Source organism: Eubalaena glacialis, chromosome 2 (assembly GCF_028564815.1).
Source record: "Eubalaena glacialis isolate mEubGla1 chromosome 2, mEubGla1.1.hap2.+ XY, whole genome shotgun sequence".
NCBI lineage: Eukaryota > Metazoa > Chordata > Mammalia > Artiodactyla > Balaenidae > Eubalaena > Eubalaena glacialis.
The window spans coordinates 10,615,165-10,641,927 of record NC_083717.1 but is presented as its reverse complement, the minus strand read 5'-3'; the positions used below and the strand labels follow the sequence as shown (position 1 = coordinate 10,641,927).

The window sequence follows — 26,763 nt, the reverse complement described above, 5'->3', positions numbered from 1 at the left end:
TTTATACTTCAGGGAGGTAACCTTTATTTTATTTGAAAGGAAAGACATGTATGAATTCTTTCAATTTGTAAAGCAAAACCATGAATAAATGGACTCTTTGTTTTAGACCTCTGTGGTTCCAGCTGAACCTATGGGCTCAACTCTGCCAAAGTGAACATTTTCTGAAGTTGAACGAAGCTGTTTGGCCTTATAGATAGTGTGTATGTCTTGGTCAAGGGCCTTTCAGTTGTAAGGACAAGAACCCCAAACTAGCTCCAAAAAGGAGTAAGATACAAAAGGCAATTTCCTAGATAAGAAGAACAGGAGGAAGGGGACTGGAGCAGACAGAAGAACGGAAGATGAGAACCAGGACCGCTTGCTGCCTCTTAGTCTCTCACTGGAGAAACTGAATCTCTCCTCTGTGCTTCTCTTTGAGTGTCTACAGACCAGCCTCTGGGGTCTTCATGTTGCCCAACAAGGCTTCTCAAAAATAGCAGCCTCAACTGTCACAACCTTTATGACCTTATGGGTCTAGTGCCAATAGCTAACCGATCCAGACTTTTAGCACCTAAATCCAAAGGAATTGGGAGTGGGAGAAGGAGTTCAGTTGGAGAAGCAGGGTCAGACATCCCCTTTGATCCAATCAGCCATGACTGGGGATTGGGCTGATACACTACAAGCACATCTGCCTGGGCCTTCCTCTTCTGCAAGTAACTGTAAATAAAGATTTTTTTTTTTAAAGAGGGTTATGGAAAGGGAGAGACAAAGAAATTTCTAAATATCCTAGAGAATATTTTTTTCTTATTGATGGGCACTGCCCTATATTCTGAGAAATGTTCAAAATTTTGGTTTTTATTGTTGAAATTAAATTACATAAAGTACACCAAAAAATTCTGTTTTCTCGCAGGCTCTAGAGCGCAGGCTCAGTAGTTGTGGCGCACAGCCTTAGTTGCTCCGCAGCATGTGGGATCTTCCCGGACCAGGGCTCAAACCCGTGTCCCCTGTATTGGCAGGCGGACTCCTAACCACTGTACCACCAGGGAAGCCCCTCCTGTTGCCTTTTAAAGTAATTTAAGTCAGTCATTCTTAAGAGAATTTTGCATTTTTCTACCTTCTTAACTAATTTTCTTGTGGGAATTTATGTTAAGTAAAAATGCCATTTGTCCTCAGGAAACTCATTTTTCTCTCCAGCTAAAGTTTACTAACCTGAAAATGGACACGTTAGATATTACGACCATTAAGTTGCCTTAATGAAGTAGTTCTGAAGTAGTTGGTTGTGTTGGAAAAATGATCTTCAGAGTTAACAGTCATTGCAGAAGCATTCAACAAACATGATTCGGTCAAGACCTTCCTCTGTTACTCTTTCATAGGTGTGTGTCCTGTTTTTAATGTGATAATTATCCAATATTCTCAGACTCAAGGGTTTCTTATTCTACCTACTTGCATTTTTCCTTTTTCACTTATTTTGAGACTTTTTGTTTTTCCTTCTTCACATTCTGAGCTGAATTTTTCTTGTTTCCATTCAGTTTACAGGAACCAGGTGTAAAACAGTCTTTCTGCAGGATCCCAAAGGACTCTAAATATATGAGACTCCATTAGCATTGTAATTCATTATCCCAGATATCATTGGTGTGCAGAAATATCCATAACTAATTATGAAATATTCATAATAGTTATTATTTTAATATCATCCTTTAAAATTATCTTTATACATTTCATAATGTGTATATTACTATACTAGGAAATATGTAGAAAATAGTCTGTATCTATATCAAGTATGCTTGCTCAGAAGTTTCTTATTGTTTGGAATGTGTGATCAAGAAGTTTCGAGGCCAAATGTTTGCTTTAAAAAATTCTTAATTCATATTAATATAAAACCTAATAACTCTTAGACTTTGTAAACTCATTATTATTGACCATTACCCTTGTTAGTTTGCTCCTTTATATGTAAAATCATTAGGTTCTTGTATCAGTCAGAGCTCCTTGATTGTAGGCAACAGAAACTTAACTCTGACCAACTTAGGCAATGCTACGGAAAATGGCACTGAGTGGCCTACAAAACCAAGGGAGAAGCTGGGCAATCCAGCCTCCTAGGAAAGGGCTCTGGCATCCCTGGACCTCCAGAGCAGCATGACCTGGGCTAATCCTTAGATCCTCAACACTGGATGACTCACCCTAGTCACTCTAGTGTCTCCACTCAAGATTCACATTTCCAAGAAGTCTGAATGGTCTATCTTGGGTCCTGTGCCACACCTGAGACACTCTTCTTAGCCTCCTTCCCAATATATTTCCTGTGGAGTATGGAGGGATGGTCCTTTCCTGACATCCATATCTATAAATTCAGATGCCAGGGCATGACTGCTTGCTGAAAAATGCCAATTCTAGCGACATCATCTTTTCTTTATCTTCAGAAAGAAGAAAAATGTATCAAATGATTAGTCTAAAGTGTCACTTTCTTACCAGGAGAAAAGCTTTCGATATTTTACTCAGTTGTGGTTTTTTCTACCCCCTTTACATTTTGCTTAAATGACATTTGAATTCTTAAACTACCTTTATGAAATTGAAACAAAAATGTTCACCGAGGGTCAAATATAATTTTCAATTTTTTCATAAATAATTATAAGCCCTTAGAATAAACTTTAGTAGATTTATAATCAATTTTAAGTTAAATTTCTTTTAAAATCTATTTACTTTTCCTACTTATATAAATAAATTACTGTACTCTGATACTGTAAAAGTCAAGCTTAATCATTCCTCCCTTTAATTCATAGGAAAAGACAGGATAAAATGTTTAGATTTATACTTAATTTTTTTGAAAGGTAAAATACCTGGAGTAGAGATAGAGGTAGAGGATGCACTTGGGAGAAATGTGTATTAAACGTTTATTCCCTTTCTTCAGATCATCTGTTAGAAAATATTCAAGGGAGAACCTTCAATCACAGATTAGGTAATTTCCTTTGAATTTCAAAAATGATTTCATGAGGATATTTTTTCTGTCAAATGATAAGCTCTTTTAAAGGCAAAATGTGGAGGCCGTAGATGAAGATTCCACTTAGGACAAGATTAATACATTAGTGGAGGAGCTCCTTGAGGGACGAAATTAATATGGAACCAAAACATACTGCCTAGCCCTCTGCTCAAGTATGTTTCCACCAGTGAAATGCCCTTTTGGCTGAATGTGGCCTTTGAATTTCATGACAAAGTATCATCTTGGAGGAATCATCTTGGAGGAATCAAATATATCCAATTTTAAACCTCAATTAGTGCCTTTGTTCTACTTGGCCTATAAGATAAACAGCTAGAGCCTAAAACAAATGTGACACCCGGGAGGTACTCTTCAAAACAGGGACATCAAGGAGTTAAAGTCCATGATTTGGGGATAACCCATCAAGTCCAGAGCAGGTCAAGGGAAGCAGCACTGTGCACCCAGAGGAGCAGAAGTATGAAATGCGAGGAGGGAGACTGTACTCTGGATTTTCCTGAGTTGGTTATGATTGTATCTAAGCAGGTGGAATGAATGAGATGACATGATTGAAATATTTGGTTATGGCTTTTCATTGTAATCCTTTGGTGTATAATTCTCTAAAGGAAAAGAACTGATTCTATTGATGGTGTTGGTTTACATAGATGTAGTTAATTTGAAATTTCCGGTCAGGTGTGGTTTGTCCCAAGTTGACAGATGGAAAATAATTTCATTCACATTCACAAGTCACCTGCTATGTGCATACCACGATATAAAACATTCTCAAATTCACCAGAATTTAGTCGTGGACAGAGGGAGGTGGGAGTGGAGAGAGCCTACCATTCAAATCATAACTACGTGCCAAAATATGCAATACAGACGAATAGTTTAAAATCTAGAAGGTTAAAAGATACAGAGGTTACTATGATCAGGAGCAGATTAAGTCAGCAAGGGGGAACTAAAACTTGGAATGGGGCTTTAAGCCTGGATACGTTTGGATACGAGAAATAGAAAATAGGAGGACCATTGTGTATCTTGGCTATGTAGACATCCTGACTTAGGATACTTTAAGGTGAAGTTCAAGTCCAATGGCTTGAACTCCAATCTGTTTTATATATAGTAGTTGGTATCTGCTAATCCCAGTACCATTTTACAGATCTTTAAATTAACTAAGTGTGGGGAAAAGTTTGTGTTTGATCAGAGCTCACAATATGTGGAATCAAAAGAACTAGGGTTTGAGTCCTGATTCTATCCAAACTGTAAGGGAACAGAATTTTAGTATTAGTTTGTAAGCAAATGTATTGCAGTTGGAATCTCCTTACCTGAGTAATGAATGCAAGAAGTAAGTCTCGTCTCTTCCTTCCAGGCGTGTCTGCACAGCTCACCAGCACCTGGCACCGTCGGAATACATCCGTAGGAACGCCCTTTTGGATGGCTCCTGAGGTCAGCTAGAGTTTTGAGGGAGGCAAATATAACATTTGATCCTTTCTGAGTTTCCTTTTTTATGCATACTCTAGCTCCATATGTGTTTTTGGAATATACTAGAAGAAAATGTCAGTTGTGTTGTTTTTATGTGACATATTTACATGTGTGAGGAGGGACATGGGAGATAATAAATGGGCTGTGAGCAAATATGTGAATAAATGAGGGATTGAATGAATGAGTCACATGAGGTAAAGAGAAACTATAGTTGAACAACACAGGTTTGAACTGCGGGTTTGCTTATACGCAAATTTTTTTCAATAAATATAGTACCTGTATTTTCATTTTACAGATTGTTTTCTTTTTTTTATTGAAGTATAGTTGATTTACAATGTTGTGTTAGTTTCTGCTGTACAGCAAAGTGATTTAGTTATACATGTATATGTTCTTTTTCCTATTCTTTTTCATTTTAGGTTATTACAAGATATTGAATATAGTTCCCTGTGCTATACAGTAGGACCTTGTTGTTTATCTGTTTTATATATAGTAGTTGGTATCTGCTAATCCCAATCCCATTTTACAGATCTTTAAATTAACTAAGGGTAGGGAAAAGTTTGCGTTTGATCAGAGCGCACAATATGTGGAATCAAAAGAACTAGAGTTTGAGTCCTGATTCTATCCAAACTGTGTCAGCTTCCTGACCTTGGGTGAGTCATTTATCAATTCCTCTGTTTTTGTGGCAGAGATAACAGTACGTGGATTTTCGACTGCTCGGGGGGTTGGAACCCCTAACCCTGTATTGCTCAAGGGTCAGCTGTACTTGCAGCCTTAATTTTTCATTAAATATACTTTTAATTGCTTAGCATGCATCTCTTTTAATGATATTTAGATTTTGTTTTTAACTTGGATAGAAATATAAAAACGCCTAGCTTTGTTTAAGATCAGATTCAGGCCTATTAACCTGTGTTTATAGTAAGTTCCCATGTTGAGTCACTCTGCATAGGGCCATATTGCACTTCAGGAGATTCTTTTCACCATCACCTTTGGGAAGTTGTAGAGAAACTGCTAAAATAGTTGAGGAAAAATGTTTTCTAGAGTCACATCTTTTCTCCACAGTCACTGTTAATGCCTTTAATCCTTTTAATTATGTTTATCAGTAAAGAACATATGTTTGAAAGCTCTCTCTGCAACCTTTGGGAAAAGCTCTGCTATTTACCTACAACTCTAGCGAGTGAAGGGAGGAGAAGTAATTCAAATACTACATTAATATTGCAAAATCATAGAATTAAATTTGCTTGAGGATTAAATTCTGGTGTACTGTTCCTATTTTAATACTAATTCAATTACTACTTGCAAAAAAAAGTTAAAATGTAAGTGTAATGTAAAACATGGAGAAAGGATAAGTTAGCTTAAGAAACTTTAAAAAATTCCATTGGATTCAAAAATTTTTTGAACAGGGAGAACGTCTTAGAATAAAAGTAGAAAGTATAGTCATATAAGCAAAAACAAAATTGAATAAGAGTATCTCAAATAAAAATGAGTAAAAATTGAGTAAGAGAATCTCAAGTGAGAGTTTCTTCAGTTTGTTCTGATATATTACTGTTATTTTAAAAGCTTATGGAGGGCAAGATGGCAGAAGAGTAAGACGCGGAGATCACCTTCCTTCCCACAGATACATTAGAAATACATCTACACGTGGAACTGCTCCTACAGAACACCCACTGAACGCTGGCAGAAGACGTCAGACCTCCCAAAAGCCGTGTGGATGAAAGGCTCTTGGTGCTCCAGCCAGGCATCAGGGCTGTGCCTCTGAGGTGGGAGAGCCAACTTCAGGACACTGGTCCACAAGAGACCTCCCAGCTCCACGTAATACCAAACGGCGAAAATCTCTCAGAGATCTCCATCTCAACATCAAGACCCAGCTTCACTCAACGACCAGCAAGCTACAGTGCTGGACACCCTATGCCAAACAACTAGCAAGACAGGAACACAGCCCCATCCATTAGCAGAGAGGCTACCTAAAATCATAATAAGGCCACAGACACCCCAAAACACACCACCAGACGTGGACATGCCCACCAGAAAGACAAGATCCAGCCTCATCCACCAGAACACAGGCACTAGTTCCCTCCACCAGGAAGCCTACACAACCCACTGAACCAACCTTAGCCACTGGGGACAGATACCAAAAACAACGGGAACTACGAACCTGCAGCCTGTGAAAAGGAGACCCCAAACACAGTAAGATAAGCAAAATGAGAAGACAGAAAAACACACAGCAGATGAAGGAGCAGGGTCAAAACACACCAGACCTTACAAATGAAGAGGAAATAGGTAGTCTACCTGAAAAAGAATTCAGAATAATGAGGATGATCCAAAATCTTGGAAATAGAATAGACAAAATGCAAGAAACATTTAACAAGGACGTAGAAGAGCTAAAGAGGAACCAAGCAACGATGAAAAACACAATAAATGAAATTAAAAATACTCTAGATGGGATCAATAGCAGAATAACTGAGGCAGAAGAACGGATAAGTGACCTGGAAGATAAAATGGTGGAAATAACTACTGCAGAGCAGAATAAAGAAAAAAGAATGAAAAGAACTGAGGACAGTCTCAGAGACCTCTGGGACAACATTAAACGCACCAACATTCGAATTATAGGGGTCCCAGAAGAAGAAGAGGAAAAGAAAGGGACTGAGAAAATATTTGAAGAGATTATAGTTGAAAACTTCCCTAATATGGGAAAGGAAATAGTTAATCAAGTCCTGGAAGCACAGAGAGTCCCATACAGGATAAATCCAAGGAGAAACACGCCAAGACACATATTAATCAAATGGTCAAAAATTAAATATAAAGAAAACATATTAAAAGCAACAAGGGAAAAACAACAAATAACACACAAGGGAATCCCCATAAGTTTAACAGCTCATCTTTCAGCAGAAACTCTGCAAGCCAGAAGGGAGTGGCAGGATATACTTAAAGTGATGAAGGAGAAAAACCTACAACCAAGATTACTCTACCCAGCAAGGATCTCATTCAGATTTGATAGAGAAATTAAAAACTTTACAGGCAAGCAAAAGCTGAGAGAGTTCAGCACCACCAAACCAGCTTTACAACAAATGCTAAAGGAACTTCTCTAGGCAAGAAACACAAGAGAAGGAAAACACCTACAATAACAAACCCAAAACATTTAAGAAAATGGGAATAGGAACATACGTATCGATAATTACCTTAAATGTAAATGGATTAAATGCTCCCACCAAAAGACACAGACTGGCTGAATGGATACAAAAACAAGACCCATATATATGCTGTCTACAAGAGACCCACTTCAGACCTAGAGACACATACAGACTGAAAGTGAGGGAATGGAAAAAGATATTCCATGCAAATGGAAATCAAAAGAAAGCTGGAGTAGCAATTCTCATATCAGACAAAATAGACTTTAAAATAAAGACTATTACAAGAGACAAAGAAGGACACTATATAATGATCAAGGGATCGATCCAAGAAGAAGGTATAACAATTGTAAATATTTATGCACCCAACATAGGAGCACCTCAATACATAAGGCAAATACTAACAGCTATAAAAGGGGAAATCGACAGTAACACAATCATAGTAGGGGACTTTAACACCCCACTTTCACCAATGGACAGATCATCCAAAATGAAAATAAATAAGGAAACACAAGCTTTAAATGATACATTAAACAAGATGGACTTAATTGATATTTATAGGACATTCCACCAAAAACAACAGAATACACATTTTTCTCAAGTGCTCATGGAACATTCTCCAGGATAGATCATATCTTGGGTCACAAATCAAGCCTTGGTAAATTTTAAAAAATTGAAATCGTATCAAGTATCTTTTCCGACCATAACGCTATGAGACTAGATATCAATTACAGGAAAAGATCTGTAAAAAATACAAACACATGGAGGCTACACAATACACTACTTAATAACAAAGTGATCACTGAAGAAATCAAAGGGGAAATCAAAAAATACCTAGAAACAAATGACAATGGAGACACGACGACCCAAAACCTATGGGATGCAGCAAAAGCAGTGCTAAGAGGGAAGTTTATAGCAATACAAGCCTACCTCAAGAAACAGGAAACATCTCGAATAAACAACCTAACCTTGCACCTGAAGCAATTAGAGAAAGAAGAACAAAAAAACCCCAAAGCTAGCAGAAGGAAAGAAATCATAAAGATCAGATCAGAAATAAATGAAAAAGAAATGAAGGAGACAATAGCGAAGATCAATAAAACTAAAAGCTGGTTCTTTGAGAGGATAAACAAAATTGATAAACCATTAGCCAGACTCATCAAGAGAAAAAGGGAGAAGACTCAAATCAATAGAATTAGAGATGAAAAAGGAGAAGTAACCACTGACACTGCAGAAATACAAACGATCATGAGAGATTACTACAAGCAACTCTATGCCAATAAAATGGACAACCTGGAAGAAATGGACAGATTCTTAGAAATGCACAACCTGCTGAGACTGAACCAGGAAGAAATAGAAAATATGAACAGACCAATCACAAGCATTGAAATTGAAACTGTGATTAAAAATCTTCCAACATACAGAAGCCCAGGACCAGATGGCTTCACAGGCGAATTCTATCAAACATTTAGAGAAGAGCTAACACCTATCCTTCTCAAACTCTTCCAAAATATTGCAGAGGGAGGAACACTCCCAAACTCATTCTACGGGGCCACCATCACCCTGATACCAAAACCAGACAAAGATGTCACAAAGAAAGAAAACTACAGGCCAATATCACTGATGAACATAGATGCAAAAATCCTCCACAAAATACTAGCAAACAGAATCCAACAGCACATTAAAAGGATCATACACCATGATCAAGTGGGGTTTATTCCAGGAATGCAAGAATTCTTCAATATATGCAAATCAATCAATGTGATACGCCATATTAACAAATTGAAGGAGAAAAACCATATGATCATCTCAATAGATGCAGAGAAAGCTTTCGACAAAATTCAACACCCATTTATGATAAAAGCCCTGCAGAAAGTAGGCATAGAGGGAACTTTCCTCAACATAATAAAGGCCATATATTACAAACCCACAGCCAACATTGTCCTCAATGGTAAAAACTGAAACCATTTCCACTAAGATCAGGAAGAAGACAAGGTTGCCCACTCTCACCACTATTATTCAACATAGTTTTGGAAGTGTTAGCCACAGCAATCAGAGAAGAAAAAGAAATAAAAGGAATCCAAATCGGAAAAGAAGAAGTAAAGCTGTCACTGTTTGCAGATGACATGATACTATACATAGAGAATCCTAAAGATGCTACCAGAAAACTACTAGAGCTAATCAATGAATTTGGTAAAGTTGCAGGATACAAAATTAATGCACAGAAATCTCTTGCATTTCTATACACTAATGATGAAAAATCTGGAAGTGAAATTAAGGAAACACTCCCGTTTACCATTGCAACAAAAAGAATAAAATATCTAGGAATAAACCTACCTAAGGAGACAAGAGACCTGTATGCAGAAAATTATAAGACACTGATGAAAGAAATTAAAGATGATACAAATAGATGGAGAGATATACCATGTTCTTGGATTGGAAGAATCAACATTGTGAAAATGACTCTACTACCCAAAGCAATCTACAGATTCAATGCAATCCCTATCAAACTACCACTGGCATTTTTCACAGAACTAGAACAAAAAATTTCACAATTTGTATGGAAACACAAAAGACCGCGAATAGCCAAAGCAATCTTGAGAACGAAAAATGGAGCTGGAGGAATCAGGCTCCCTGACTTCAGACTATATTACAAAGCTACAGTAATCAAGACAGTTTGGTACTGGCACAAAAACAGAAATATAGATCAATGGAACAGGCTAGAAAGCCCAGAGATAAACCCACGCACATATGGTCACCTTATCTTTGATAAAGGAGGCAAGCATATACAGTGGAGAAAAGACAGCCTCTTCAATAAGTGGTGCTGGGAAAATTGGACAGATACATGTAAAAGTATGAAATTAGAACACTCCCTGACACCATACACAAAAATAAACTCAAAATGGATTAAAGACCTAAGTGTAAGGCCAGACACTATCAAACTCTTAGAGGAAAACATAGGCAGAACACTCTATGACATAAATCACAGCAAGATCCTTTTTGACCCAGCTCCTAGAGAAATGGAAATAAAAACACAAATAAACAAATGGGACCTAATGAAACTTAAAAGCTTTTGCACAGCAAAGGAAACCATAGCAAGACCAAAAGACAACCCTCAGAATGGGAGAAAATATTTACAAATGAAGCAACTGACAAAGGATTAATCTCCAAGATTTACAAGCAGCTCATGCAGCTCAATAACAAAAAAACAAACAACCCAATCCAAAAATGGGCAGAAGACCTAAATAGATATTTCTCCAAAGAAGATATACAGATTGCCAACAGACACATGAAAGAATGCTCAACATCATTAATCATTAGAGAAATGCAAATCAAAACTACAATGAGGTATCATCTCACACCGGTCAGAATGGCCATCATCAAAAAATCTAGAAAATATAAATGCTGGAGAGGGTGTGGAGAAAAGGGAACACTCTTGCACTGTTGGTGGGAATGTAAATTGATACAGCCACTATGGAGAACAGTATGGAGGTTCCTTAAAAAACTAAAAATAGAACTACCATACGACCCAGCAATCCCACTACTGGGCATATACCCTGAGAAAACCATAATTCAAAAAGAGTCATGTACCAAAATGTTCATTGCAGCTCTATTTACAATAGCCAGGACATGGAAGCAACCTAAGTGTCCATCATCAGATGAATGGATAAAGAAGATGTGGCACATATATACAATGGAATATTACTCAGCCATAAAAAGAAATGAAATGGAGGTATTTGTAGTGATGTGGATGGAGATAGAGTCTGTCATACAGAGTGAAGTAAGTCAGAAAGAAAAACAAATACAGTATGCTAACACATATATATGGAATCTAAGGGAAAATAAAGGTCATGAAGAACCTAGTGGCAAGACGGGAATAAAGACACAGACTTACTAGAGAATGGACTTGAGGATATGGGGAGGGGGAGAGGTAAGATGTGACAGGGTGAGAGAGTGGCATAGGCATATATACACTACCAAATGTAAAATAGATAGCTAGTGGGAAGCAGCTGCATAGCACAGGGAGATCAGCTCGGTGCTTTGTGACCACATAGAGGGGTGGGATAGGGAGGGTGGGAGGGAGGGAGATGCAAGAGGGAAGAGATATGGGAACATATGTGTATGTATAACTGATTCATTTTGTTATAAAGCAGAAACTAACACACCATTGTAAAGCAATTATACTCCAATAAAGATGTTTAAAAAAAAAAAAAAGCTTATGAAAAATTTTCAAAGTGAAAAATTAATAAAATTTAGCTATAATACCAAGCTTTGCATCTTATCCACATATATGATTAATTACTATAAAAATACTATAGTATATAAAACTAAATGTTTAATATTAAATAATTAATCGTCTAGCTTTATATTTTTCATATGTTAATTTATAGCAACAAAGCCAGTATTATATTTTAAGTTTGCCATTTAGTAAAAATAATTTTGATTAGTAGATCTTGGAACCAGTATATGAGGAAAAGGAAATATTTTGATCTATCTAAAATTTAATTACCAGAATAATAAATAAGTTAATAATTAAAATTGATACTTCTTACTATGCAATTACTAGACAGGCATTTTACTGATAAGTCATTATTTATTATTAATAAGCCTACTGTAGCACAAATAGGGTTTGAAAGTGCTTTCCTGCTCGGCAAACCAATGGATATTGTATAAAAGAGAAAGGTTCACTGTGGTCTTTTCAAACTGTCATATAAATATATGTTCAAGATTTTGTGCATATTATATGCATCTCCCTGTAATAAACATTTTCCAACTTGTGCATGATTGGCAATATTTCAATAAATTTCCACTTACCTAGAATTGTTGAAGAATGTATTTTGAATACATTTTGAGTAATCAACTATCTAGTTAATGAAGACATCACATATATACCAGCTCTATGTTATTCATGTCAAATTGCTATGAATTAGAAAACAATAAGGTAAACAAAATTGTTCAAATTGATTATCAGTTGAAAAGTGAAATTCTTGATTTGACATTTTTTCAGTTAAGTTCTAGATCAAAGGTAGCATTTGTCGGTTACGTAAAGCCATCCTTCCCAAACTAGAGTATGTGTGTTTCACAGTGAAGGGGACAGGGGAGACAGTGGCTGTGCTGGGTGACCATGTAACTTTCTGTACAAGCCAGGACACTTTGGAGAGTGAAAGGGATGGTATTTGTAATGACTGTAGGGAAGCGAGCATAAACCTAGAACATCATGGGCAAATTGGGGCATAAATTCACCCTCTGTGCCAACACAGGGATTTTTTAATGTGTAAAGCTTGATGTTAAGTAGAGTCAGAAAGATGAACTACGTTCCAGACAGGACCTTAGATTCCTTTCACTTTGCATATCATTTCATAGTACTGTAGTTAAATGATAAAACTCTAACCTGCCATCATCCCCAAATCATTTTTTATTTGTCTTGTGAGTTGGCATTCACAAAATGTAAAATTTTTTAAAATGTAAAAAATAGTTTTAAAAATTTAAAGTTGAACTTTCTTTTTGTTATCACTGATGTTACAATTATTATTTGCAGTCTGTCTGTATTTATACTTACACATTTAGAAATAAATTGTGAAGTAACTGTGTAATAATTCTTCTATGTTAACACTATTTCATGATACTGCAAAAAAGATTCCCCCCTTTTTTTTCTTGTCTCTTAGTGACATCCTTTGATTAGTGGAATTTTTAAAAAGCTGGTTGTAGCTTTACTATTTAGTGTGCTCCCAGATAACTGCTGATAAAGCCTTACCAATGTTTATTTTTATCCAGTTTATTTTTCTCTTATTAATGGCATAAGCCTTTTTGCATTTCTCCACACTTGTCTCATTCCTGCCTTCTAGTTGTCAGAAAAGATCGAGGCCATTTAACTAGACTGTTCTCAAGCTTATTGTTCTTTACCTCCTTCGCTTTTTATTTGTTAAAGATGTATTCTTTATCTTTGCCGAGATGAATGACTCTGTTCACTCATCAGATGTTTACCAAGTGACTATCATTGCACAGGTGTTAGCTGTGTATTTGATTGTATCCCTTCCCATGGGGGACACTGTTTCAGTCCCCTTTCTGTTTTGCATTTTCAAAAGATTTTTTTCATAGGTTTCTTCTCATACTTGCAATCCTGCTAAGATATTCTCTGTTCTCAGAATAAAACTACTGCTACTAATTATAATTTGAGGTTTTACTCCCCTGTGTTACTGCCTTTGTTCGGAGCTCTCAAACCTCATCAGTTTGAACACTTACACATCGTTCTAAGCATTTTGCTATGTGCTTGTTAAAGTCACAAACTTCATTTTTCTTTCATTTTCTACTAGGTGATTGCATGTGAACAGCAGTTGGATACAACTTACGATGCCAGATGTGATACGTGGTCCCTGGGGATCACGGCCATCGAGCTCGGGGATGGAGATCCTCCACTGGCAGACCTCCATCCCATGAGAGCACTCTTCAAAATACCAAGGTCAGGGGGCTCTCACACTGGGTCCAGTACCTGCAGCCCATCTGTCTTCCTCTAGCCACTGAGTGCTCGTCAAGCTCCTCATGGAAATATCCAGATATATTTCAGCAGGTTGGGAGCAGAGTGGCCTGGAATATCATGCTGCTTCTTCCGAGGCACTCTTTTTGTTCCATAGTTTCATTTCCCTGGTCTACGTAAAAGAGCTTTCTCTTGGTACTAAGTGTGTCTTTTTTTCTTTGGCAAGGATTTGAGCTCAGAAAACAGCAGTTCCTGCCACTGTTGACCCATTCCCAGATTCATCAGTGAGGCTCCCTGGTCCACAGTCAGTGTAACAGTGATGTGCTTCATTTCACTCTATCAATCTAGTAATTTCTTTACTACTTGCTAATACTTCCCTTTGTTTAGAACTTTAAGACAATAGTATTAAGAAAGTTAGAAATAAAATTTATTGATAAAGTAATGATTTCAAATTTGTTAGTGTTTTGAATATATTAATATGAAACACTAAACTTAGAAGAATAATCTCTTTGGAGCCAGGAAGATGCTTTTCTATGGAGACCCCTTCCCTTCAGTGTGTGTATTGACAGACTTTCCCCTGCTGATCTTATCACTAATTAAACACTGTTTTATATGCTTTGGGTAGTTCCTAGATATTTCAGAAAACTGATGTGAAAAAACTGCCTCTTTTTATTATAAATGTGTTGTCTTTTGAAGACTTTCTTAAGGATTTTGCCTGGTACCTTAATTTTAATGAAATGCACACAGAGAGGGCCTGTGGTGACAGGGGTCCAGGGCAGAGAGGTAGTGTATGTTACAGTTTGTTACCACATTCTCCATTAAATAAATTGTGTGGTCCTAATGCCTATGGAACACTGAATCACACGTACAAAGCCCTGGTGGGGTGTGGTTCCGGTCCTAAAGAAATGATGCCAATATGACCTATTCATTTCCAAATAGATCTGTTTGGAATATTTGGCATGTAATTAAATTAGTATAGGACCAAAGCATTTGAATTTGTTTCTAACTTTACCTTGGAATTTTCTGTCCTGTCTATATGCTCTGAATTAGAATACCTTAGGGATAGATCATCCTTTACATAACAATTTCAATGTATCTCTCAGGTCTTACTGTTTGTAAAATATATTGCTTATTTGGTAAGTGGGGGAAGCGAGATTACAAAAAAGAGCAGAGGGGCTTCCCTGGCGGCCCAGTGGTTAAGACTTACTCCGCGCTTCCACTGCAGGGGCCGCAGGTTCGATCCCTGGTTGGGGAACTAGGAACCCGCACGCGGCGCCGTGCAGCCAAAAAAAAAAAAAAAAAGGCAGAAAACCTGCTCTATACCAAGTCAGACATTTCATTAAATTTGAGGAAAATAAAAAAATCTGTATATCCTAATTCCTACTGTCGTTCAGTACGTAAGATGAAGCACTGTTCTTCCTGAGCCATTTAAATTACGGTATAAATGACCATAGTTAGCCTAGTGTTACTGCTCTTGGTGATGGTACCACATGGAGGGAGGATGCTACTGTTGATACATATTGTACCTATGAGCAGGGTACCTGCTGGAAGCTGTGCCATCTTAGTTATTTCTTATTACGTCTACCACCAGTATTTCTCTGAAATGGAATTCTAAGAATACTGACTGTAGAAACAATGAGAAAAAAAGGGGGATCTGAAAAGCTACCCGGTTCTGAATGTCCTAAAATCATCAAAACCTTGTGATACTCAAAGAAACCGACAAATCTCTTAGAAAGGAAATTTTCAGGAGAACAAGAAGCAGAGCAAGATTGTTGCAGAAAAGAATTACTTCTTTTAATGTGCAAATCAGCAATCTTCAAATAGCCCTAGGATTGTAAAATGAGCTTTAGGCATGATCTAGGGTAGATGAGTAGCTGTACTTTTCTTTAATGAGCCTGTACAGACTGTACATTAATTTCGTTATAAGCTATTTAAGGACTAATGCAGAGCTGAAGACAAAGTGTTTCCACTCCACTAATGAAAACAAGGAGCTGTTGGAATTAACATAAAGCAGTACTTCAGCAAATTCAACTATCATGGTTGATCAGTGTTGCTTGATTACAGTTAGATCAGCCTCATTTTCAAATGATGTTCCTTTGTATTCATGAACATACCAAAAAAAGAAAAGATTCGTTCAGCTTAAAATGAAAGGAATTAATAACAGAATCTTCTAAGTGGCATTCAGAGCTTTATTGCTAATCTATTTTCCAGTTCCTTACTTTTGTAACCTTGTTTCTGGCCCTCTACCCAGTAACAACAGAACAAGTCGTAAAGGCATTCTACTATAAAGGACCCTCTATGCTGCAGTTTCCTCCATATTCTGAACACTTCTCCTTTCAGGTCACCTCTGTGTATCCTGAATATTCCTCAGAGATTTCTGCTGGACTCAAAAGAAAAAATCTTTTCCCTAGTAGTCATTGTTTCTATTTGGCTAAGTATTTATGTTTTCCTCTAGGGCTCTCAGTTCAAAGCAAGAAGCTTCTTTCAAAGAAGAAAAATTATCAGCTAGAAAAAATGCGTCATATATTAAGTGCTTTCAGAGAAACAAGGAAACTGTCATTCCATATAAAGAATGATTAAAAACTAATTATCTGTCTTTAAATTGGAAAATGATGGTAATGCTTGATTATACCTGGCAGAATCTTAATGCAGCAATGCATTAGCCTGCCTGGCTCTGCCTCTTAATTTTTATCGTTACTGACCAATGTGCACAATCCAACCTCGTATCTTATTTTTCTAGGAATCCACCCCCAAAACTGAGGCAGCCTGAGATATGGTCAGCAGAATTCAATGACTTCATCAGCAAGTGAGTAATAATAGAGTCTTTTAAAAGAATTAACAAGATCCCATCCTGCTGTAACTTTGAGATGTGCTTTTTATAACAATTCCTCTGTGCTTCCGAATCTCCTCCTTATCTATTAAATAGCCCCAGAAGTTTCCATGATTTTCTTCAAAACAAGCATTTGTAGTGTCTTCTGAATGTTCAGTGAACCCATTATTGTTCTGATAATGATCTCAGGGTCTTGTCCGTTCACTTATCCATAGCTGTGCTTCTGCAGACGTTGCATCGTCCATGAACCCGTTCTTCTGTCCACCTGCCCTTTGCAGCCTCACCCTCAGCATGTCCCACCTTCTCACCCATCGTCTGTTCAGTCCGTTTCTTAGCCCTTCATTTATCTGCATCGCTAATTCCCATCACAGGGAAGTTGTCATTGCACTTGGTGAGTCAGATAATCATACAGATAAAATGCTTATACGTTTGAAGTTCACTTTTAATTTGACAGATATTTAGTACAAGTGCAGTGCCTCCGGACAATTGACTAGAAGCTATGAGTCAGCCATTTCTAAATCTGTCCATGAACTTTTTTCTCAGTCTTTATCATGACTTCACCTTGAGAAAATAAGGGAAGGGATGACTGCAAGTTGTAAGTGGGAGAGAGGGGTCATTAAGCTTTGATGTGTCAAAGCTCACTCAGAAAATGTAAAGAGGGCAAAAAAGTAGAGGAACCAGTCATCCTTGTCCATACTGCTGTCACTGGTTTTCCTACCAAGAATATCTGCTTGTTTCTATAAAGAGAGTTATTTAAGGGTTATGAAAATACAAGAAAGATCGATAATCTGCTTTTTCTTTTAGTTTTCACTTAAATAGTCTTTACTGAGTATGTACTATGCACTGCAGAATATTTAATAAACTGCAGTCGAATTTCACAGACCTCTCAGGAGCATCGTTGGTAGCTTTGAAGGGCTCCCCACGATTCATAGTCATGCCCCGTGTCCGCAGGTCCTTCCGCGTGGATCCTCGATGGGACTTGGTGACTTTGACATACTCGGCACGACGTCACCTCTGAGCAACATTTCCTGGTTTCCCCCAAGCAGTTAGGACTCTGCCCTGGGAGCTCTCCCGTCCTTTGTTCCTCTTCCTCTAGTAGCATTTCCTCTTTTATTTCACTACCTGTTTAGAGGTCTTTCTCCCTCACTAGCCAGTGAACAACTCCAGGGCACCGAATGTGCCTTACTTGTCACTGTAACTCCGGTGTCTAGCAGAGTGGCTGGTACACATCAGCTATCTGATAATGTTTTACCTGAATAAAATAACCTCCTACGTGACTAAACTCAATACGTAGGTATGAGTGCTGCAGGTGGCAGAAATCGACACATTCTCTGAAACTAAATGAAAACTAAGAGCACTTGTTCTTATTTTCAGACACTGTCATCCTCATTCCTTAGCATCTTTTAGCATCCCTGGGTAGTATCTTTTTAGGTAAGCCCAATAGAATAAGTTGCCAAATTCTCATCCCAGGGGGATTAACAATGCAGATGAGAAATGGCATGGGTCAGATCAGGCACGGGTTCCTTCTTCTTTTTTTCTACCCCCAAATAACAGCCCCGCTCTGACCAGTTTTCTCATAATCATAGATCCTCAGAACCTCAGGGTTGGAAGGGTATGCAGAGCGTAAATCCTTCTTGAACGTGTGCACCGAGGGGCCATCCAATCAGTAAACCCCTAGTAAAAATAATCCTACTTCCCAATGTGGTCCTTTCCATCTTTGATAAGCCTAACTATCAAAAAGTTCTCCCTTATACTGACCAGAAATCTGTGTCTGTCTTCATTCTCCCCATCGATCCTAGATTTTTTTGTCCCTTGTGACTGAAAACTAGTCTAATCCCTCTTCCAAATATCTGAAGACAGTGGGTTAAACATCCAGGGTTTGTTCCAGTGTTCCTCCTGTGATGCCGTTTCAGGTGCTCTCATCTGGTTGATCCTACCAAGAGGTGTGGTACGCATTCGTACTTCTCCTGGAGGACCTCAAAAACCATCCACTGACATGGGATTTAAACATCCTCAGCACATAAGCCCTCGCAGATGAGTTAGCAGTTTTATCACGTAGGAAGAAATAGATCAATTGAGAAACCTTTAAAAGCATTAGGGAAGGGAAACTGAAAAGTTTGTTTTAATTCTAGGTAAGCATTAAAACTGTAATGACTGCATTGTTGTTTATCTTTAGCTACTGACTTGTAAAGGAGACTTTGCAATGGAGCCTGAGTTCAGTTATCACTCTGCAGTAATGCTTACTGGGAGGCTAGGGAAGGGGAATTTAGTTGGAAGTTGGTATCACTATGGCATAATCTCTCACAGATTAATTCATCATATTACAGTTCTAACATTGTTTGAGATGTGCTTCCTGGGCTGAGCATCGATGAAGAACATCATTCCATTGTGTTAGAGCAGTTTTTAGGACTGTGAATGATAAATGCAAAACTCTAACTTATCTAATAATGGCATGTTCCTTTTTGCCAGTGCAGGTGCTTGACTAAAGATTATGAAAAGCGTCCAACAGTGTCAGATCTTTTACAGCATAAATTCATTACTCAAGTTGAAGGCAAAGATGTGATGTTGCAAAAACAACTCACGGAATTCATTGGTATTTACCAGTGCACGGGAGGCTCAGAAAAGGCCAGGTAATTAAATAGCATCTTGACTCCAAAATCCAAAGATCATCTAAAGAGTCTGACAGTTTTATAATGCAATGGTTGTTAAGGTGAGAAAAGAACTCCCTGATTTAATGATTTAAATTCCCTGGTTGTGGTTTGGAGATAAAGCAGTATTCGAATGAAAAGTGAATGTCACATGTTGAGTTTCATCCTGATATGGTAAAATTACTGGCAACATTTTTTTCTTTCTTTTTGAATTTTATTTTATTTGTTTTTTTTATACAGCAGGCCCTTATTAGTCATCCATTTTAAACACATCAGTGTATACATGTCAATCCCAATCTCCCAATTCATCACACCACCACCCCCCGCCCTCCCGCTGCTTTCCCCCCTTGGTGTCCATATCTTTGTTCTCTACATCTGTGTCTCAACTTCTGCCCTGCAAACCGGTTCATCTGTACCATTTTTTAGGTTCCACATATATGCGTTAGTATACGATATTTGTTTTTCTCTTTCTGACTTAACTTCACTCTGTATGACAGTCTCTAGATTCATCCACATCTCTACAAATGACCCAATTTCGTTCCTTTTTATGGCTGAGTAATATTCCACTGTATATATGTACCACATCTTCTTTACCCATTCGTCTGTCCATGGGCATTTAGGTTGCTTCCATGACCTGGCTATTGTAAATAGCGCAGCAATGAACATTGGGGTGCATGTGTCTTTTTGAATTACGGTTTTCTCTGGGTATATGCCCAGTAGTGGGATTGCTGGGTCATATGGCACAAGACAAGGATGTCCACTCTCACCACTATTATTCAACCTAGTTTTGGAAGTCCTAGCCACGGCAATCAGAGAAGAAAAAGAAATAAAAGGAATACAAATTGGAAAAGAAGAAGTAAAACTGTCACTGTTTGTTTTTGTAGGTCCTTTTCTTCTCTTGTGTTTCCCATTTAGAGAAGTTCCCTTAGCATTTGTTGTAGAGCTTCCCATGTTAGGGAAGTTTTTGACTATAATCTCTTCAAATATTTTCTCGGGTCCTTTCTCTCTCCCTTCTCCTTCTGAGACCCCTATAATGTGAATGTTGTTGCGTTTAATGTTGTCCCAGAGGTCTCTTAGACTATCTTCATTTCTTTTCATTCTTTTTTCTTTATTCTCTTCTGCAGCAGTGAATTCCACCATTCTGTCTTCCAGGTCACTTATCCGTTCTTCTGCCTCAGTTATTCTGCTATTGATTCCTTCTAGTGTATTTTTCATTTCAGTTATTGTGTTGTTCATCTCTGTTTGTTTGTTCTTTAATTCTTCTAGATCTATGTTAAACATTTCTTGCATCTTCTCGATCTTTGCCTCCATTCTTTTTCCGAGGTCCTGGATCATCTTCACTATCATTATTCTGAATTCTTTTTCTGGAAGGTTGCCTATCTCCACTTCATTTAGTTGTTTTTCTGGGGTTTTATCTTGTTCCTTCATCTGGTACATAGCCCTCTGCCTTTTCATCTTGTCTATCTTTCTGTGAATGTGGTTTTTGTTCCACAGGCTGCAGGATTGTAGTTCTTCTTGCTTCTGCTGTCTGCTCTCTGGTCTGGACTTGCTTAGTTCTGGTGACTGGGAAGTCCAAGATCAAGGCACTAGCAGATGTGGTGTCTGGTACCCACTTCCTTGTTCATGGAGGGAGAAAGCTGGCAGCATTTTTTAAACAGCCTCATCAGAACAAAGAATGTAAACGCCAGTTGATGATTAGTATTGGCTTATATTTTCTTGTATTTGTCTCCTCTTCTGTGAAGTAAGATATCTTAGATTTGAGATTTAAAATTGAATGTTAACACTTGAAATAGTTTTTTACACTATTATTTTTTGGTATCATTTTCCCTGGTTGAATTATATTCAAAAATCATTTTTAATATTTTATTTATACTTCCTATTTTGATTTTTAATGATCTATTATGTATAGTTTTTATAATATTGAATATGTTTACTTATAGATAGTATATATGTTTATTTTAGGAAATTCAGAAGCTACACAGACATGTACAACATAAAATCAATTATAACATTTTAATCTATAACCTTCTAGTATCTTATGAATGGAAATACATTTAAAAACAAAATTGGAATATATGTGTCCTGGAGCCTGCGTTCTTTCACTGACTAGCGAATCCCCATGTCTTTAAATATCCTTCTACCACAAATTTAAAAAAATTTTTATTTTTTATTGGAGTATAGTTGATTAACAATGTTGTTTTAGTTTCAGGTATACAGTAAGGTGATTCAGTTATACATATACATGTATCTATTCTTTTTCAAGTTATTTTCCCATTTAGGTTATTACAGAATATTGAGCAGAGTTCCTTGTGCTATATAGTAGGTCCTTGTTATCTGTTTTAAATATAGCAATCTGTACATGTCAATTCTAAACTCCCAATCTATCCCTCCTTCCCACCCTTCTGCCCTGGTAACCATAAGTTCATTCTCTAAGTCTGTGCATCTGTTTCTGTTTTGTAAATAAGTTCATTTGTATCATTTTTTTAAGATTATGCATATAAGAGATATCATATAATATTTGTCTTTCTCTGTCTGACTTACTTCACTTAGTATGATAATCTCCAGGTCCATCCATGTTGCTGCAAATGGCATTATTTCATTATTTTTAATGGCTGAGTAATATTCCATTGTATGTATGTACCACATCTTCTTTATCCATTCATCTGTCAATGGACATTTAGGTTGCTTCCATGTCTTGGCTGTTGTAAACAGTGCTGCAGTGAACATTGGGTTGCATGTATTCTTTCAAACCATGTTTTTCTCTGGATATATGCCCGGGAGTGGGATTGCTGGATCATATGGTAGTTCTATATTTAGTTTTTTAGGGAACCTCCATGCTGTTCTCCATAGTAGCTGTACCAATTTACATTCCCACCAACAGTGTAGGAGGGTTCCCTTTTCTCCACACCCTTTCCAGCTTTTATTTTTTGTAGACTTTTTGATGATGGCCATTCTGACTGGCGTGAGGTGATATCTCATTGGAGTTTTTATTTGCATTTCTCTAATAATTAGCAGTGTTGAGCGTCTTTTCATGTGCCTCTTGGTCATCTGTATGTCTTCTTTGGAGAAATGTCTATTTAGATTTTCTGCCCATTTTTTGATTGGGTTGTTTGTTTTTTTGATATTGAGCTGCATGAGCTGTTTGTATATTTTGGAGATTAATCCCTTGTTGGTCACATTGCTTATAAATAATTTCTCCCAATCTGTACCACAAATTTTTTAAATTGCTGTACAACATTCTCTTGCATGACTATTCAATGATTGATTTAAATAACCCCCTATTATTGGGCATTTAGGTTGTTATTAATTATTTTTAATTCTAATAAGTAACACTGTAATGAATAGAGTTGTATACAAATCTCTTACTACTTCCGTAAGATAAATTCCTATAGATGGTATTGTTAAGTCGAAGAATAGTCTTTTGTAATTTAAGTTTATTCATGAGAATCCTATTAATTGCATGTCAGGAGCATATCACTGTTTAGGGAACTGGGAGAAGTGCGTAGAAAATAAGGCATGACCTAAAAAGCAGTTATATTTGAATTCCTGTTGTGGTTTAATATATTTAATTCCTATTTCTTTAATGCCTACTATGTGCAGGGCATTGTATTAAGACTTTATATCATGTGATTTTACAACAACCCTGAGGGAAATGTTTTATGATCCCCCATTTTCACAGCAAGAAGAACTGAGGTTTGCAGAGGCTAATTAACTTGTACAAAGCAGCACAGGTAATGAATGACTTAGCAGGGATTCAAATCCTAATCCCAATGACAAAGCTTTATTCCCATGAATGGCCAATGATTGTGGCCAATTTTGAGTCCTTGCCTAAGTGAGTTTACAGTCTTGCTGTAAACTTCAGTGAGGAAAAATTTAAGTTGTGAGTGGAATAGAGTGCCAGAAAGAAGGAACTGGGCATGTAGTTTCTAGTGAGGAGGTGGTTGGTTGTGGGCTCATAATGCCCATCTTTGTATCTTTGTGTGGGTATAGCTCCACAGTCTGCTACAATCCCATCCTTCCCAAAGCAAATGGGCAAACAACAAGCAAACAAACAAATAAAAAACAGAGATTGAGGTGTACCAATATTGTATAGGGTGTCCAATGTCCAGAACTGTGAAGGATCTGAGATTTTATCCTACTTGCAAGCTAATAAGTTGACCTGCCAATTTCAAGAATGCTGGCAGAAGAGACCCTTGATCAGAGACAGAGGCCTTTATTATGCACAGTTAAGCCCACAGCATGAATTTTACATTCATGTTGGTTGTCCTTGCCCCATAAGTCCTAGGGGTGATGTGGAATGGCCTTGGTAGATGGTGTATACACAGTGGGTTTGCCTCACAGTTTGGGAACCCTGAGCTTGAGAAACTCTAATCTTTTAAAGGGGTTGCTAGCAAATCTGCCTAAACTTTGCCCTGGAGCAGACTTTATCTTTACTATTCCGGACAGTAAACAAAACTTCCATGTGTCCTGGAGGGAGACACTATCTTTATATATATGTTTGTATAGCAAACATGGCAAATATAGTCTAGAACAAAAGCTAATACAAGACATGAAGAAATGTGAGAGACTCATGGAGAATTGCCTCCCAACATTCAAGCATTATAAGAATGGTTGAACTACACAGTATTTAGATTAAAAGCCTGGTGCTCTAAGTTCTAGTGATTAAAAAAAATTATTGAAAACTACTATATATTGGACACTGTGTTAGCCTAAGCTCAATACTTCTGTTTGAGTCACAAAATATATTCTTCTTTATCCAGTTAAGAATTCAGAATATGCTTTCAATATGAGAACACAAGTCTTACTCAATTATGGAAAATTTTCAGTCATTATTCCTTTAAATATTGATCCTCTCTCATTCTTTTTATTTTCTGCTCCTAAGAGATAAATATTGGAATGTCCTAATTTACCTTAAATGTCTTATAATCTCTCTTTCATGTTCGTCATCGGTTTATCAATCTCTGCTGCATTTTAGATAATTTCTTCAAAATTGTTTTCCAGTTCACTAATTCTCTCTTAGACTAGGCCTAGTTAGAGCTATCCTACATACTGATTTTTCATGTCGATATTTCTGTGTTTTTCATTTCCAGAATTTCTCACTGTTTTATTTTTTTAACCATTTATTCTTTCATCATATCTGACTTTTATATCTGGCCATTCATATCTGACTAATTTCTTTGTCTTTTTTGTGAATGTAATTCTTTCCTTTTTCTCTTGATCTTACACTACTTAGCAGTCATTTTTTGATTTGCATTTTAACAAGATTGAAATGTCCTGATGAATGAGTTCATTTGTTTCCTCAATATGTGGTTTCCTTCTGTGGTTTAGAATTTTAGTTTGCTCTCCCATCTTTATTTTATTTTTTAAAATATTTTATTTATTTTTAAATATTTCTGTATTTTCTTTATTTTTTTGGCTGCGTCAGGTCTTAGTTGTGGCATGCGGCGTCTTCGTTGAGGTGTGAGGGATCTTTCGTTGCAGCGCATGGGCTTCTCTCTCGTAGTGGCGTGCAGGTTTTCTCTCTCTAGTTGTGGCACATGGGCTCCAGGGCACATGGACTCTGTAGTTGTGGTGTGCAGGTTCCAGAGTGTGTGGGCTCTGTAGTTTGTGGCACACAGGCTCTCTCATTGAGGCGCGTGAGCTCAGTACTTGTGGCGCATGGGCTTAGTTGCCCCATGGCATGTGGGATCTTAGTTCCCCAACCAGGGATTGAACCCACATCCCCTGCATTGGAAGGTGGTTTCTTTACCACTGGACCACCAGGGAAGTCCCCACTCTCCCATGTTTAATAGGTGATATTTTGTTTTGTTTCTTCCCCTATTTTGGAGGTTTTGCCTTTGCTGTAATCCAGCTTCAAGTGCCCCCAGTCCAAAGCCTTTCTGTCCATCACGACTTTGAGGATATTGCAGATCTAGTCACTGAGCCAGTATGAAGTAGACCCCATGTCTCTGCCCTGTCCTGCCATCTTAGGTACCTGGTTCCATAAACGGAAGAAGGTGCAGAATTTTTTCAGTCTTCTCTCTCTAGGCAAGGCACACATTCAGTTCCATTCTCTCCACCAAGCACAGGTCAGGGCTTTCGTTCTGTTTCCTTCCCTTCCAGGCCTATTCTGCCTATTTCTAGTCCTGGACTTGGAGTCATCTATGGTTTCTGCTCTCTTACCCAGTGTGTATCTCATCCATTAAGTCCACTATAACGCTCACCAGGTTTTAGAGAATGTCTTTGTCATTTTAATTCTTTTTAAAAATATTTAAAAATATATTTTATCTTTCAAAAGTGAATGTTTGGAGGGGGTGGAAGTGGAGCTGGAATCATGAACCCACAGCACCATTTGACCACAGATCTGTGACCTTATAGGAGGGGGAAGGAAAATGCTCTCAGCATTTTCATACTAGTTCCAAAGTATGAGACATACTCAGGGAAATGAAAAGAGGGTCTGGGATGCTGCTGGCACCACCTTAGGCAAAAATAACGCTCTTCGAGATCATGCAAAATTATTTGATTTGTCATAGTTCCTAACATCGATAAAATTGATCCAAAACCCAACTGTACTAAATCAATATACCTAAATCTAAGCTGACATTTTTTGGTATGTGATACTAACCTTTGGAATTGGATTGATGCATATGCTTGGCAGGATAAATATTTTTTTATTCACAATTCAGTTTTAAGTTGACTTTCCTATAAATTGAATACAAACTGAGTTCTTTAAATTTCTTGATGATGGGGAGGGGGTGGTGTTGGAAGCTAGTGTGGAATGAAAACAAGAACTCTGTATTCTAAGTTAAGGCCTGAATAGAACAAACAGGTCACTCTAATAACTTACCTGTTCTGAGGAATCAAGATGCATATGAATATAGCAACCACTCCTATGACAAACTCCTCAACTGTGGGAACGCATTTTTCATAAGAGTTAAAATTTGTGATGTTAGTATGCAGGCTGGATCAGTGAAAAACTTGAATTATAAAGTATTTCAAAAGAAAATTTTACTCTTGAATCCGGATTTTAAAATACTCAATTATCCGATGTAATGGGAATAGGTAAAAGTCATTTGTAATTGAAATGTACTCTTCAGCATTCTTGACTAAAAACAATACATGCCAACTTAAGAAGAAACGCAATTTTGTGAAAAATACTGGGTGGCTTAGAGAACTGAGAGGGAGGCAGAGAGGCAGGCTTAGAAGCAAAGGAAGCAGGGTGCCTCAAATATCCTTTCTCAAGAACTACCTGCCAAGAGGCTGCCACTGATACCCCCAACCCTGTAACA

At 37.5% G+C, this 26,763-nt stretch overlaps 1 protein-coding gene across 1 annotated transcript in view; it reads left to right on the top strand.

Annotated features, from left to right (window-relative positions):
* MYO3A (myosin IIIA) overlaps positions 1-26,763 on the top strand; it is a 171,558-nt gene that overhangs the window by 26,287 nt on the left and 118,508 nt on the right. The window contains exons 5-8 of the mRNA XM_061181578.1: positions 4,308-4,384; positions 13,857-14,002; positions 16,758-16,823; positions 19,322-19,477. Of these exons, the coding sequence (XP_061037561.1) occupies positions 4,308-4,384; positions 13,857-14,002; positions 16,758-16,823; positions 19,322-19,477 (445 nt within the window). The remainder of the gene's footprint in view (positions 1-4,307; positions 4,385-13,856; positions 14,003-16,757; positions 16,824-19,321; positions 19,478-26,763) is intronic.